Source organism: Corvus kubaryi, unplaced genomic scaffold (genome assembly GCF_017639235.1).
Source record: "Corvus kubaryi isolate FWS band 111438036 unplaced genomic scaffold, C.kubaryi_AGA036_p1.0 135, whole genome shotgun sequence".
NCBI classification, from domain to species: Eukaryota; Metazoa; Chordata; class Aves; order Passeriformes; family Corvidae; genus Corvus; species Corvus kubaryi.
Genome location: NW_024580669.1, coordinates 5,340,661 through 5,356,480, shown reverse-complemented (window position 1 = coordinate 5,356,480; position 15,820 = coordinate 5,340,661). Strand labels below are relative to the sequence as shown.

General features: G+C 45.4%; 1 protein-coding gene across 6 annotated transcripts in view; it reads left to right on the top strand.

Moving 5' to 3' along the window:
• Positions 1–15,820, top strand: part of FRMD4A (FERM domain containing 4A) — a 359,132-nt gene that overhangs the window by 152,419 nt on the left and 190,893 nt on the right. For 2 of the 6 annotated variants that reach the window (XM_042053232.1, XM_042053253.1), the window contains exon 1: positions 8,973–9,080. The exons of the other annotated variants lie outside the window; for them this stretch is intronic. In XM_042053232.1, coding sequence (XP_041909166.1) covers positions 8,988–9,080 — 93 coding nt within the window. In that variant the 5' untranslated portion in view covers positions 8,973–8,987. Of the gene's footprint in view, positions 1–8,972; positions 9,081–15,820 lie in introns of those variants that run through there. 6 annotated transcript variants of the gene reach the window in all.

Sequence of the window (15,820 nt, the reverse complement as noted above, 5' to 3'; positions counted from 1 at the left end):
ACCTCCAGGATATATCATGCCCAGCATGCATGGGGCAGTTTGCATGGGATGTCTGGAAGGGGTTGGAAGTAAGAAGGCTTGTGGAGCCTACCCCACTGAGGAATGCTTTTCCTTACATTATGGATGTGGCTTTAGACCTGCTAAAAAATAAACTTTCAAGTGAACAGGGTAAGGGATATTGATCCTGTTAAGAAAGTGAGCCTGAAGTAGTCAAACATCCTCTGGCCTCAAAAAGGAGACTGAATTCTGAGGATAGGCATGATGGAGCTGTAGTGGATGTCCCGAGAGAAAAATACCCCTTCAGACGAAGTCTTTAAACCATGAGCCCACTCCAGATACCACCTGGAAGACAACAGGCAATTTATCTCTAGTGGTTCCTGGGGTCTTAGACCCCATCCAAACACATCCTGTCGAATCCACTGTACACTCCCTAGCTCCTTCTACATTCCTGCAAACATCAATTTCCACAGCTGGCTCCTCAGGCTTCCTCCCACCACGCTCCACAGAAAATATATACTAATGTGTATATGCATATATGTCTTTATATGTATATATAAAAATGTTTCAAATATATTTTTGAATATCTATATCTGTATATATATCATATACATGTATGTATATGAGACTATCTGATGAAATTGTGAGGGCTTTCTGGCATGGAGAGGAGCTGTGATTGCTTTGCCCTAGGTGGATGTAGCAATCCAGATTTGCCATGCTCCAGCCTCCTCCACCACCCAGAGAAACAGCTGCTCTTCTCCCTCCCCATTGTCAGGTCCTGTCAGAGTTAACACCAAGATATCAAGGCCATGAAACTCACACAGAGGAAATCACCTGGGATGAAGTGGAATCAAGATCTGAGTCAAACTCCTGTCTCGTGACAGATATAAAGCTGGATATTTGAATGAGAGGGACTCAAACACTTAGACTGAAAAGTCTGAAATGAGGTTCAGGTCCCTTGGCCATGGCACCACAGAAGTCAGAGTTCCCTGGTAGGTTTTGGCAGTGGGGATGGCACTGAGGTGGACAAGGCCATCATGTCCCAGTAAGGATTTGGAGTGGTAGCTACCAATACCCACATATTCCAGCTCTTAAAACTAAGCTGGGAAGAGAGGGGCATTTATCTGCCCTGGCTTTTTATTAGTAATAGTGAAACAACAATAAAATCCGCACTGATAATTTTTTATGTTACAGATAGAGAAGCTGAGACAGAGGAACATGGAGCCATTTAAGCAGCGTTCTCCCCCATCTTCTCACTTAGAAAGGAGTAGAAATACAACTTCCAGAAGCCCAGTTTGGTGATTTTTTCCCTCCAGAGAAGTCCACACAATCGCAGAATAATCCAACCATGAGTGTCTCACAGATCTCTGATGCCAAGGATGAAGTGTGACTTTGGATCTAGTCCTAGCATGCTCTAACATAGATAGCTATGAAATTTGTCCATTCTTTGTGCAATTACACCATTAACCTTCCAATTTTCTCATGCCATCAACAGTAGTAAACAGTAGCCATCCTTACCTCTGGAAGTGAGGACAATCTGGAGACAGAAGGGGTGCAGGAAGATGGTTTTGATGAACTTTCTTCAACTACCATTTGCACTGTGAGCCATGCACACAGCAGTCCCTCCCTGCCATAATCAAACATTCTTGCAGTTGCTATCGACTCCTGGTGCCTGTGTTACGTTTTTCTTAATAACCATTGCAATAATAAGACATTATCAACATGTAAAGTGATCCATTAACCTCTACAGCAGCAATAAATTGTGTGGCTTTGCCAGGCTGCCAGGGCTTGCTAATTGAAGAGCAAGAAGCGAGTTTGTACCCAGAGCAGTCACAAATCATACATAATGCAGAAGTGTGGGTGCTAACCTCACCCCCTGCAATATAATGGCTATTTCTGTGTGTTTATTTATCTGAGAAATTGGCTCTTTGAAGCAGCTCCTAATGAGTTTCTCTCTGGTAACAACAGCATCCCCCAGTTTTTCCTCAGCATCCAGTTTGCAAGAGATTTAAAGCTTCACCCTCTACCACTGGAGTCAGCATGAGTTATGCCAGTGCAGAGGATAGAAGCAGAATCAGGCCCCTTGACCTGCAGTAAAAGCTGAGGTTGCTTAGCAGGATTGTGCCATTAAAGAGATCTAATTAGGTCATTTGCCTCAGGTTTTGTTTAGACACTTCTGAAAGTGAGAAATGAAAAATAATCATACCAGGTCTTCCCAGTGAATTATATAGTTCAGCATCGTGTTTTGACCAGCAAATAGCATCAGGTCCCTACAGACAGCTCTAAAAGAGGGTAAATGCATAACCTCAATCCCCACAGTTACCTTCCAACCACCAGTTCTTTGCCCTCAAGGGTTTCACAACCTAGAAGTGGCACCTTCAAATTTAGCAGCCTACAGTAGATGTTGTTTTATGAATTTGTTGAGTCATTTTTTGAGCCTGGCCCAGGAATCTGAGTTGCCAGGCACAGCTGCCATGGACAGTCCTGGAGCAGAAGAAAAGCCATAGTGCTGTGCTGCAGCCCTCCACACAGTGCCATCAGCTGCAGAGAACTCCCATCTCACTCCCATGACCCTCAGAGAGCCTTTGTGCAACAGAAGAGCTCTGTGGAGCAGCCTAGGTTTGGTCAACCATGCTGAACAACACACAGACACGAGACAGTGAGAATGAAGAGCTGGGAGTGTGAATGCCAAAAGGGATGTTAGCAAACACAAGGTAATTAAATACAGCTACCAAGGGATGCAGGAGAACCTCTGAGAGCTGGCAAGGCACACCACGAGTGGCCAGTTGTCATGTTTGTTTTGTAATCGGTGGGGAGACATTGACACTTTCAGGTACCATTCAACCCCCACTAGAGCAGGCAGCTGAAGCAGGTCTGGTGCCTCAAATCTTGAAAGTGCCCATTTCCTTCCAGCTATGACAAAAGGAGTCCAGGTGACAAGCTCACATAAAGGGACCAAAGTTAGGAGAGGTAAGTGCCACTTCAGGTGTCTCCTACAACAGTGGTAGGGTGTTGTATGAATAGTAGGAATTACAGGAAGAGACTCCAGGAGTTCAAGAGTGAAGATCCAGAGAGTCAAACTTTTCACATTTTTTCATCTGTTCAGAAAATACGCACAAAACACAACCAAGCTGGCTTTGTGTTTTGCCAGTGTTAGCCGTTCCTCTTTCAGCTTTATGCAGTTTTCTCCTCACTTGGAGAAAAGCCATCATTATTCCATGCCTGCGAGACCTCAGCTACAAAACATAATTTGCCTGAGAAGCTGTTTACCAAGTCTGGCAAAGCTTAAAAAAAACCCTGGTAACATCTCTCAGGGGTCTTCTACTTCCCCTCCTTCTTGAGGGACATGTTGGTCTCGCTGCTATTCATGCGGCTTTCTCTTGGGGCAACATAACTCTCTCTCCTTCCCTCACAGACACATATGCTTTCCCACAATATATTATGATTAATCAAAGCAGTGTAACAAGGATGAAGTTTTAAAAGAGAGAAAATTGCACAGAACAAAGAAGCATTTATCTTCGCAGTGTTTGACATAGTCCATATGTCACATATCCTGTTTAAGGCTTAAATCGAGCTCAAGGCTGAATACCTTCCATGCCGTGCTGAGCAAACCCCTACTTCTTCAGGAATTGAAGCAAATCAGCAGCGCTGAGAATTCCCTGGGAATTGCCTGCTCACATTTTAAGATTGATACTGAAATGCACCAAATATTCACACATTCCTTGCAGTCACCAGGATTTGCAAAGGCTTTAGACCAGACCCCCAGTAGAAATACTGTGTAGTCATCCGCCAGCTAAGAACATGCCTGCTATTGTGTGCATCACACCCCGCCTCTGCTGCACAGCCACCATGTGGGAATGTGCTATTGTTGCCAATATCTCCTCCTTTGTTTATACTAGCCCTGGAAGTCAGAGGTGGCCCCTTCGATCCCTCCGTGATGTTTACAGGGGCGTGTCTCCAGGGCAATGGGGTCAGGCGAGTTCCCTCCCTAATTAATTACTGTCTCTCTGAGTTATGTGGGAAAAGAGCTGACCTGCCAGCACACTAAAACCCAAGGGAAATGTCCTTCCATCTAGCAGAGGCCCTGCTTGCTATCTGCTGCTGTTCTGGACAGGGTTTTCCAGGAGCCCATCTGCCTGGATGCTCAGAGACTGGGACCACTTTCCTCAGCAAGGACCACAGAGAGGTCGGAGGATGCAGAGGAGAACTGGAGGCTGCTCTGGGAAAGCCTGCCTGGTGCCAGGAGGGCAAGAGGAAGGGTGCAGGTTGCTCTGTCCTCTTTCCTGAAGATATTTCCTGGGGTCTCTGTGCCATGACTTTCAGTAGGGGCTGTGCTGAGAACTTGCTGGTTTGGTGGACACAGCAGCTGATGGGTCTAAGTGCTTGGCTAGGTGCAGGCTCAGCAGGTGACATCCTGGGCGTCACGGTCCTCTCTGGCAGCCATTCCCCATGAACACCCAGGGCTGAGGTACACAAAGCAACTGATGAGAAACCATGTGGATATTTACAAATGAGGACATTTAGGAACACCTGACATGACATTCTGTGTCAACCTACAGCAACGTGCATCAGATAGGAGCTTCTGTGAGTCCAGAAAGGCTTGGTTCTGGGTTTCTGATTAGGCTTATGCTAGTCAGACCCACTAACATATCTATGAACTGTAGATGGCTAACCAACCACGCTGCAGCATGATGTAAATTTGTGACAGAAGCCCAAATTTCTCATTGCTACACCCCATGGTCTTTGTTGGTACAAGTGATGGACATGCTGCACGTGCAGCCCAACACCACGCTGATCACTGCATAAACCACAGCACCAAAACAGAATGAAACAAAGTACAAATCTCTGTTCAAGTGTGGGACCGACCTTCATATTCAGCCTGGGTAGTTGCACTCAGCAAAGGCACTCCCACGCACTGCTTGCCCAGGAGAAAGAGGGACAGGATGGTGCATGTGGCCCCTGATGTGACACAGCCCTGCCACACACAGGGGAAGCCCCCAGGCCTTCTGTGACTGGGGACCACAAACAGCCTCTCTCTCTCACCCCTGCAAGCTGCTGGGTTATTACCAGCTCCGATGGAAAGGATTCATATGGGAATGGAGCTGCGCCCGGTGTGTTTTCCCACATCCCTCCCCAGGCTAGAGTGATCATAACATTTATCTATAAAACACCATGTAAGACTGGAAAATTGTTTTGCTTTTTTTAAATCAAAAGCAAGCTGGATTTGCAATGACAACCTCTGCACATCTTTCACTCCCAACAAGACAATTTGCTTTGCAGTCTGATTGTGAGTGCAATAAAATATAAGCTAAGTCACTGTAGGGTTTGCAGCCCCAGAGCTCTGGGGAAGCTCTGTTCTCCTCATATTTCCAACAAAATAGCTAGGGAGGATTGTTACAGTGGGAAGTAAGAAATCCCACAAAGATTAATAGGAGCTGCTAAAGAACTCAAATAGAAGTGGTTTCCCTATCAGGACTCCAGGGAAAAATTTGGCTTTGCTACCGACAGACCATAGATATCATCCAGGGTGGAAAATACTTCCAGGAGCTGCAAATTATCCTTATTTTCCCCTCAATCTGTTGCCATACTTGTGTCTTCATGGAATACCGAACTTAAGTGGATTTTTCTGTACCGAGTGACTTTTCAATTTTACAGTACAATGTCTTATTGATAGATCTGATAGATACCACTCACTGCATGTCAGTCTGTGCCACTGCTGTCACTGGTTTCCATTCACTGATCTCTGCTGGGAGTACTCTGACTTGAAACTTGACTCCTGTGTTGCAAATATAAGACACGCTTTGCAGCAGTAAATGATTCCTCTCTCCTTTTCATTAAAGACCAAAAGAGAAATCTAGTCCAAATAGCAATCCATTGGATATACTTTCCTCTGATGCATTGTTACCACAAACCACTGTTCCTGGCAGCTTGCAACTAGTACTGAAAAGCATCCACTGCTTTAAAGAGCTTTGTCTTTCAGCAGTTAGTAAATACAGAAGTGTGTCCCTTCTGAGGGTCTGTGGGGACAAGGACAGGATGTTCCCTTAGAATATTTGGGGGTTTATTTCCTACTGTGCTGTTCAGTTGGAGATTGTCTCTGCAGACAATGCAGTTAAATGAAGCCTCAGTGATGAGCCTGGTGATCTTAATCTACATCTGCAGCCACCTAAATGGGAAAGGGGGCTCTCCAGAGGAAAATTCAGAATCTGATGGGCTGAAGTACTCTTGGATGTGCCTACGACTGTCACAAACACCCAAATCACCCTCTGGGAACAACTAGAAAAACGCTCATGGGAGCATGTTTTACATTACCTACCTGTAGGCAGCCTATCAAATGAATTCTAGTAGACTGCCCTATACAGTTGCCTACCAATATGCTTTGAACAAAAGCTATAAAGCCAGCATCTCATCATCCTGGGTGGTTTCCACAGTCCTGATGATTAAGATTTGGCCTCCTGTCTCCAGATTCATACTACCTGGGAAATGAGGAATGAGGCAGAAGAAAGTGTCATAGTGGGTCCAGGTCTGCAGATTTACATGGCGGGTACCTGAAGAGTTGTGTCTGGGGTGCAGCACAGTGAGGGAGCAAGGAGTCAGGCCCAGTGGGATATACAGGGATGTTACTGGAGCTGGTTCCAATAACATGCGAATTGATGGGTTTCTTCTACTTTTCACATGTGCAAGAGGTTTCCTGTAAAGAATATTTTTATTATTATTCAGCTGCCTTGAGCAATACACAGGTTTGCATTTCATTGGCAAGACCTAAAAATCCAGGCAAAAAAAAAAGTGATTTGTGCAAATGACTGAACGAATGCTCCCCTTTCCCCTATGGAGGTAATCAGTGTGTGGTGTTTCATGCTGGTACCAGTGGACTGTCTGTGCCTGCTCCCGGGGCCTGATGGCTTACAGACACATCTCCATGTGTGTGATGGCTCTTTGTCCCCTCTAGTGGATAAATTTCTATCTACAGAACTGTTTTTTCCATGAGCTGGACCTGCAGGAAGGAGAATATGCTTGCAGGAATATGAGAGCTCCCGGGGTAGGCGGCTGGTGTGGGCAGGAGCCCCACCCAGGGCTTCGGATCAGGTGAGCAGGGACATCTTTGCTACTCTGCTCTTGTATGAAACATTCACCCCCAAGGTCCTGACTCAGGCTTTTATTCAGGAAAGCTCCCAGCAAGGCTGATTGCTGCCACCTTTGCCCTCTTTCTCCAGCAGTTTTTCCCCAGGGGCTCTGCTGATGCAGGCAAAGGTTCCCCGTGGAAAATGCCAACCACTCCATACTTGAAAAAAGAGGTAGGCAGGCTGTGAGATAGCAGGGGGGGCATGAACAGTCATAAAAAAATCCCGCAACAAGCAAAGACCCTAACTGTACACACATTCCACATAAAGAACCTATATAAGTCAGTCATACTTAAGATGTTTCCATCTTTTCCTGTCTCTTTCACTCTCTTTGGCAAGAGACATATGGAACTAATTATGAACAAAGGCCAATTGTTTTAATATTTAGAGTTTCCCACATCAAGCTGCAGGTTTTTTTTCTTTGACTGGTTTTAATGCATGTGCATATGCTGAGCAGATACAGAGTTTCTCTTTTTTATTTGAAATGTTTGCTTTAATGTCATGTCCCTAACACCTTTATCCCAGCTTTTGGACTTGGATCAAAACAAAGTATTTTTAGTTTTGCATTAAAATGAGAACAATACATGGAGGAAGGGATTGGCTCTCCAACTCGACAGATTTTTGCTCTCCCAGCTAGACTGCTTCAAGGAAAAGAACATGGGCCAACATCTTTTCCATTTTACTGGGCAAATTCAGAGTACCATTAAGGAATTTCTGGGTTGACAAGCTCCCACCTTGCACACATTAACTCTAAACTGCATGTGGACCAATTCCTCTAGCAGAGCATGGAAATGAACACAGTGTCCAAAACACTTTCTTTCAAAGGCACAGGATTATACCTGGCTGCTTTAGGACAACTCCTGGTGATATAGACAGACTGTGGGAAGGGGAAGTATTTTTCCCCTTTCCAGAGCATGTGTGTACAATTTAGAGTGTAAATAAATTTTCAAATTTTTCTTCCAGAGAAAGAAAACACCATCCTCTCCTAGCCTCTTAAGTGGTTTTGTAAGAGAAAAAAAAAAGAGGTAGACATTGAGAGTGACTTTGTGAAGTAACACTTCACAATTACAGACTGTAACATAACCATTTTTGTAAGTGGGTAACACACAGAGGCTGCAGGCATCACCCATCAGGCTTTCACTGATGTGGATATGTACGGATGTGAGTGTGAGTGGTACTGTCTGTTCTCTGTCCTGATGCATGTGCTGCTCTGTGCCACACAGACCCTGGATCCCTGAGCGCTCAGTTCAGCTGAGCAGCCCAGAGGAGATGCCCGAGCCCTCTGCTCTGGCTGTGTGCTTTCCAACATCTAGGAGAGAGGAATATCTGAACCCAGGAATTAACATTAATCTCTGCACCAGATGGTGATACACCAGATATTCTTTTTAAGGTGAACATGTGATCTACTGTACAGCAAACCAGAGGGGTCTGCAGTCACATGGCAAAACGTATAATAACTCAGATAGAGCTTTGATTAGACAACTGACCTGGTTACCATCTGTAGCAACAAGAAGCGGGCTTGACGTTTTTGGAACATTCTCCCCAGAAGCTTAATTCTTCCACCTCTATGGCACAGCAATCCTGCTGAGCAAACTACACCGAGAAACAGAAGGAAGCTAAAGATATGCTGCTTGAAGCATGTTGTTAAGGTTACAAGGCTTGGGGTTTCCTTTTTTTATTTATTTTTTCCCCATTTCCCCCCTCCTTCTTTCAAACAAGCCACATCTTGACTCATATGGTCTGATGTGAAAACCCACTCAGCTATTTGATAGTTGGGAAATCTAGATGAGACTGTAAGTTATTTCAAGGGAAGCCTGTGTGTGCTGTGAACTCTCTCTCTCTCACACACACACGGGTTAGCTCTGCGCTATGGTAGTACAGTCAGCTGTGACTCCGGGTAGGACCCGAAGACTTTTATTCAAAATACCATATGGATCACTGAGGAGACGCAGTGTGGAAAGGGTAAGCCATGATTTCTTTGTCCTGAATGCATGCCCAGAGGATGAGGAGGGTGTCATTTGATAGCAGTTTTCTGCCCTGTTAGCAGTCAGAACTAATAGGGATTATGTCATGGTGTGAAGAAATTACCATTGGTGTGCGCCATGGTAGGAATTACTGTTGGTGGGACCTGTGTGCTGATGAATGGGAGTTAATATTTGTCAGAGGCTGTGTGGTAACTTACAGTGGAAATTGGTGCCAGAAGGAACTGTAAGATAACATACAACAAATGTAACTAGTTAAAGGCTCTGTGGCAATAGTTGGGGGTAATAATTTCTGAAAAAAAAATAGTTTCAAATAATCAGTACTCACTGAGAGAGCATGATGGCATATGGCAGCACCAACATAATAAAAGTAATAATAATAATAATAATAATAATAATAATAAATGTCAAATAATGAACACCAGAGGAAAGCTCAGGGTGGTGTGGAAGGGCTCTGTGTAAGTGGGCGCAGATGGAGATGCCCACTGGTGTCTGTCCCAGCTGAGATGTGCAGTGAGCACTGGTGGCAATGAGGGCTCTGCAGTGCACAGAGTCTCTCTAATCAGTGCCAGCTGAAGTGACACCACAGGATAGCCCTGGATAGCCAAGGCAATGCTTCTGCTTTCATGCTGCAGCAGGAATAGCAGGGGGTCCTGGGGAAACTGCAATAGTGTTGTTAATTACTTGGAAGCACATCACCCTAGCAGCAGTGCCCGGGGAACCAGGGGGTCCTGGCACTTGGAAGATTGATGGGCAGGCAAAGAAGCGGTGGCTGGGACAGGGGGCTCAGCTCACAGCGTGCTGGACACCCACAGAGTGCTCACTGAACACCCATCTGGCACACACCAGGTGCTTTCAGGCTGCCTTTGCCTGGTGTGCTGCCTCTGACAGAGCTGGCAGGGGCAGCACAGCCCTCCAGAGCACAGGGACACTTTGCACAGACACTCATATCCCAGATTGTCACTACTGATGTCTCCTGAAACAGTGGTCGGCTCAAGGGAACAGGCACCCTCTGCTCATTCCTGCCCTCAGGGGATTTGGGTTGAGTGCCCCACAGGTGGGCAAGGGGTGCTGCACTCACTGGTGGCTAGTGTAGAAGCTCTACAAGCCCAGAGTGGCTCAGAGTTGGTCTTTTCACCCAGGACAGAGGAAAACCTTTGCTTGAGGCATCTGTTTTGCTGAAAAGCAGTCTGGCTGCAGCGGAAGCCACCTGTGAGTTTACTTCAAGTCTGTTGCACTCAAAAAAAGAAAAAATCTTCTTCTGTACATTTCAAACCAATTTTTTCTGCATTTTTCTTTCAAAAAGAGTGTAATTTCATTTAGACAAATTCCTTCATTTTCTTAAGGAATATGAGAAAAATCACAAAAATTAAAAGCTGTTCAAAAAATGTTTGGGTTAAACACAAAGCCTTTCTGTTGTTTGTTTTCTTTCTCCTCCATTTGGCAGAAGAGAAAGCAGAATAACTTTGTGTCAACCTGAAAAATATTTCCTTTGCCTTTCCAGTCCGTCAAGCAAACCAAAGATAATCAATTATTCACACAGCTTTGATCTGCTATTGTTTGATTGTGGGTTGTTGTTTTGGAGAGCATTCAGAAATGTCCCTCCTGGTAAATTTGGGCTTTTCAGTTCAAGATGCTGGTTCTGAGAGGGGCCCAGGGCAGACAGCCCTGATGCCTTAACCTGCCTTGGTTCAGGTTTTGTTTGTCCCTGTTCCCTGCCTGGCACTGCTGCCGCTGGACCAGGGTTGGAATCTGGTGGTTTGCAGCTGCTCTTGAGAGCGTGGGGAGGCAGAGTGTGGTGTCCCCTTCCAAGGTGGCTTCCTGCAAGGTGGCAGATGATTTTTCATCCAGACTGAGCTCTCGGCTGCTGCAGGGCCACTGTCCTCTGCTGCTAATGGCCACAGGGGGTCCCTCCCTATCTGGAGAGGCTCATGATTTTATGCAGACTTTGCCTGAGGCTGAGTAGTCTAGAGACAAATCATTAAACTGTAGAATGTTTGGGTTGGAAGGGCCCTTAGAGATCACCTCATTCTGACCCCCTCCACCACAGGCAGGATGCCACAAACTACATCAGTTTTTTCAGGACCCCATGCAACCTGGCCCTGGACACTTCCAGGGATGAGGCATCCACAACTTCTCTGGGCAACCTGTGCCAGTGCCTCACCAACCTCACAGTAAAGAATCCTTTCCTAACATCTAATTTAAATCTCTTCTCTTTTAATTTTAAACCATTCTGCCTTTTTCTGTCACTATTTGAGAGACATACCACAGTGCAGAAAATGTGAGCTCACTCTCCTTCGTGCATGCACACATCCCCTTTGGAAACATGTTATCCATACTGACCTGCCTGAGCAACAGCTGCCTGAGTCTTTGCTTTGCTCTGTCCATTACTCCATGTGATGGAGAGGTGTAAAAACCAGCAGCACCCTCATAGGGTGTTTCCAGGATATTACCCCATGGCAGGGAGTAGAGCAGAGCACAGAAATGCCTTCAGAAGAAGGTGTTAGAGAATGTTAGTATTTATATAGGAGGCAAGAACAGCTGCATAAGGATGACCAGCGCTGCAGGGGCCTTAGCAGTGTGTACAGACTTAACAGCTCCACACACAGCCCAAGTGACACTGTCAGGGTGGTTGTGTTGTTTTATTTTCACTCACATCCACAGTTTATTTCTCTCCTTCCCACTTCTTGACCTAAGGTTGGGGTAGTTTAGGCTTCTCAGGCGAATGCTGGAGCCTTGCTGTGAGGGTTGCCAGAGAATTTGATGGGATGGCTTTTGCAACCACTTCTTTTTTTCCTGTCTTTTCTGGTTTTCTCTCTGCCTCATCACATAAGTGCCCCATCAGGCATTTGACCCATGAGGCTGTGGTCAGCCTGGCTGAAGGATGAATGGTGTTCTCTCTGCCTGGAACCTGCCCCCCACCAGCTAGAGCTGGCAGGGCAGATCCCCTGCACTTAGGGTCCTGAAGCCACACAAAATCTGTTTCTAAGCACAGTCCACAAAATCCCCCCGCAGCAGTGAAAGAGTCTGAAATACAGTCCTGAGTGAGCAGGTTTCACATGCAAAGACTGAGATGTGAGATCTGTGCAATGCACGGCACACACCCAGAAGAAGATAGGGCTTTACAAAGGCTACAAAGAGAAAAAGGGCAGTGCTAAATATTAGTAGGTATGACACAGAGACCACCAGACATGTCAGCTGAGGCAGAATTAAGCTTTGTGCTTTGCGCCACAGGGCACACCGGGAGCTGGTGCCAGAACTGAGGCATGAGTTGGGTTCATCTAATTCAATGTTGATGTCTATGAGATGTTTCCATCCTGACCAGCACTTGGGGTGACATTTGAGATCACTGCAAAGGCAGTAAAATACTGTGTGGGGATGAAAAGGAGGTGCCCTGAACTCACATTTGACTGATTTAATACCTCCTGAAACTGCAGCCAGCTCTACTTTAACCAGCAGATACACCTTGGTCAGAAGAGTACCCCCCCAAAAAAGCCCTACGAGACGTGAATCCCATCCCTAACACAGCATTTCTCAACACAGAGCCCTCCCCACCAGATCTTCCTTCTCTGGGTCTTCTTCCCGCAGCATGTTAAACACGCAGTCCCTTCTCCCTTTGCGTTATTGATGTCAGACGGTTTATGCCTCCCAGCTACGTTTATTATATCCATGTGCTGTGGATGTGTGCGAGAGGAAGATGAATAGAGTCCTGCTAATGTCTAACAAATGCCTAGCACCATCCAGAGATCTCTTTTTGCTGTTTCAAGGCACTGGTAAGGAAGAGCACAATTTATTCCTTCTCTCAAGACCTCACTGGCTATTTTCCAGCCACAGGAATGTTTCTCACCACAAACACAAGGCATTGTTTTTTTGAGTTAGAAAGCCCACAGAAAGCATGCAGCTTTCTTGTATTAAAAAGGAAAAAGTCTGCCCTCTCTTCTGCCTTTGAGGCTCAAAGCCCGGCACTACAGAGACAGTGTAAAAAGGAAGGCCATCTCCAGGTGAAATGAAGTGCTGTAAGAAACTAATCAAGCTGGGAGAGGTCTGGCTGGAAAAGCCATTTTAAATTGGGTTTTGCAGTTTGTGCCCCAGCTTTAGGTCCCAGTCCTCAGCTATGGTAAATTAAAGGCCTCGTGCCCAGTTATGTCAGTAGATGCTTGCAGCTCAGCAGGAATTTAGTCCAGATTGCTTTTTTATTTCTTGTGCTTCCAAAGACGATAAGATTAAAAAATGCAGCCAAAGCCCCATGCCACAGCTCCACTGTCCATGACACAAATGTAAATCTCTACTAGCATGGAGCTGGGACTGCTATTTACCTATGACACTTCCTCTCTGAATGGATATCCATGAACACTCACTTGTATCATGACTTTAAAACACACCAGGCAGAGATAAATCCGTAAATGGATATTTATTGCCATAGAAAACAGATGGCAGAAGACAAAGCTCCCATGTTCTTATCCCAAGCTGCAAGCACGTTAAGAATGCAGCAGGAAACGTCATTCCTCCTATAAATAAATTTCTCTTGAGAAGAGAGAACCCAGGGCTGAAGAAAAAGTCAGTCTTTCTGCTCTGCAGGCCAAGTCTGAAGCAGGTTTTCCCACGCTACTCTGCAGCTTATGGCGACCTTTGCTTTTGGCAAGAGAGGAGATTGCCTCCAAGCGAACCCAGCAAAAGAGTTCCAATATGTCTTGCTACTGTACAAACCTACCAGCACTTTCATTATTCTGAGCTACTGACTTTCTTTCTCTAGTAGACAAAGCATAATTCAGCATTCAGCTTGTTACTAACAATTTTTCCAGCATGGATTCAAGAGCAGAGTGGTGGGAAACCTCTCACACTGAGGGCTACAGGGTCCAATGGGGTGGAACAGACAGACCTTGCAGCATCCATGGCGGAGTGATCCTGGCCCGTGGAACCCTTCGTGCAAACTCTGTGAGTGATAGTGTGAGCACTCGCTCTGACCATGACTGAGCAAGTGCTCCAAGGGAAGTTGATCTTTCCAGTTCACGCTATGTCCTTGAAATCTCTTACACTGGCATGCAGGTCCTGCAGCCCTTTGCTCAGCACCTTCACTGACAGTTTTTGGACAGGTCTCTTACCTTGACAGCATCACTACTAATCTGATAGACTGCCAAGGTGACAGCAGAGTTACTCAGATATCATAGATAACAAACAAACAGTAGATACTTGAGTGCAGAAGTTGCCAAAGACAGAAGAAAGACCTTGAAGCAAGGAATTCCTGTTGTCTTAGCTGTTTTCTCGAAGTTACTCAAGTCTCAAGTTGATGAAAAATTATTCACTGTCCCTATAGACAAATAATTGCATCCAAATAAAAAAAAAATTATTAAAAGGCTGATCTTAAGTAGCAAAGCTGTCACCTGTGTAATGCTCTGATATAATCACTTGTGACTGCCGAAACATCAATTTTATCTGCTTCATCTGAGCTTTATCTCTTCTGACCTATTCACAAGTATTTTGGAGGAATTGGTTTAATTTGAACTCTACCTAGACAGATAAATGCTTAGTGCACCTCTCAGGTGTCTAGAAGTTATAATATTTAGTGACACTTCTAAAAGGTGTAACAAATCAAAACAGACTTCTCTGTGAAACGGATCAGGAGCTGTGCCAGACTTCATGCCCCCCAAATGCATGCAGGTTAACAGTACAAGAGGTAAGAGCATGGCAGAGGCTAATGGATAGTGACTGGTGAACTCTGAAGAATTTGGAACCAGGATACTGCTCAAATTGGCTTTCAAATGGTTGGAGCTTAACTGAATTATCGAGCGCTCTCAAAGCCTGGAGACCTCACGAGCAGAGGCTCTGCTTTGAAATTTCCAGCACTTCAGATTCTTATTTTGATGAGAAAATTAAGAGCTTTCTTCATTGCAAATTGGCATTTGTCGTCTGCACATTGGCCAAACACTGGGGCAGAAAGGCCAGGGAGCAAAGCAAGGGCAGGGCTTCCCCAGGGACAGAGGCTGGGAGAGAGAGAAATGAGCCAAATGCTTTGGATTCAGGTGAAGGGAAGGGGGGAATCTTGTGAATCCAGTAATAAAAATTTAGGGGCATGAAAAGGCTCCTCTGGTTCATGGATCCTTTTGGCCAATAAGCCTGATCAAAGGGCTTTTTCAGGTAGCTGGTGCCATGATCACATGCCCAGCAGCAGCCCCGAACTCAGGAGTTGTGATGGTTTAGTATCAGGTTTAGTTTCCCTCCAAAGCCCAGAAGGCAAAAACTTACCACTCTAAAGTGGAGGCTCCTGGAAGGGCTTTTCAGTTCAGAGGTTGCGTTTCTTGCAAGGTCAGCCAGTGATAGATAATGCAAAGTGGCAGTTTGGGTGTTTGAAATACCTTCCAACCTGTCCCAACCTAAAGTCCTAGTCCTAACTTATCTTCTAGCCAAGACTTATCCCTGGAAGGGCTTAGACATGCCTTCAGGTGGGTTTTAAAATCCAGACATAGAAAGTCTTCAGACTTTATCAGTTCCTGATCGGTACAGGAGATTGATTGAATGTTGCTTCAACAATTTGCTGAACTAACAGCATCTTCAGACGTCAAGAAGTGCAAAGTATGGCACGTGCCTTTTTCTAGTTCTTAATTTCTTGATCAATCTTTTCATCCATTTAAGTCGGGATAATGTCAGTGTTTGGAAAAAAAATCAAAACGAAACAGTGGGTGAGCAGCAAATTTACACTTCATAGATTTTTTCCATTTTCAC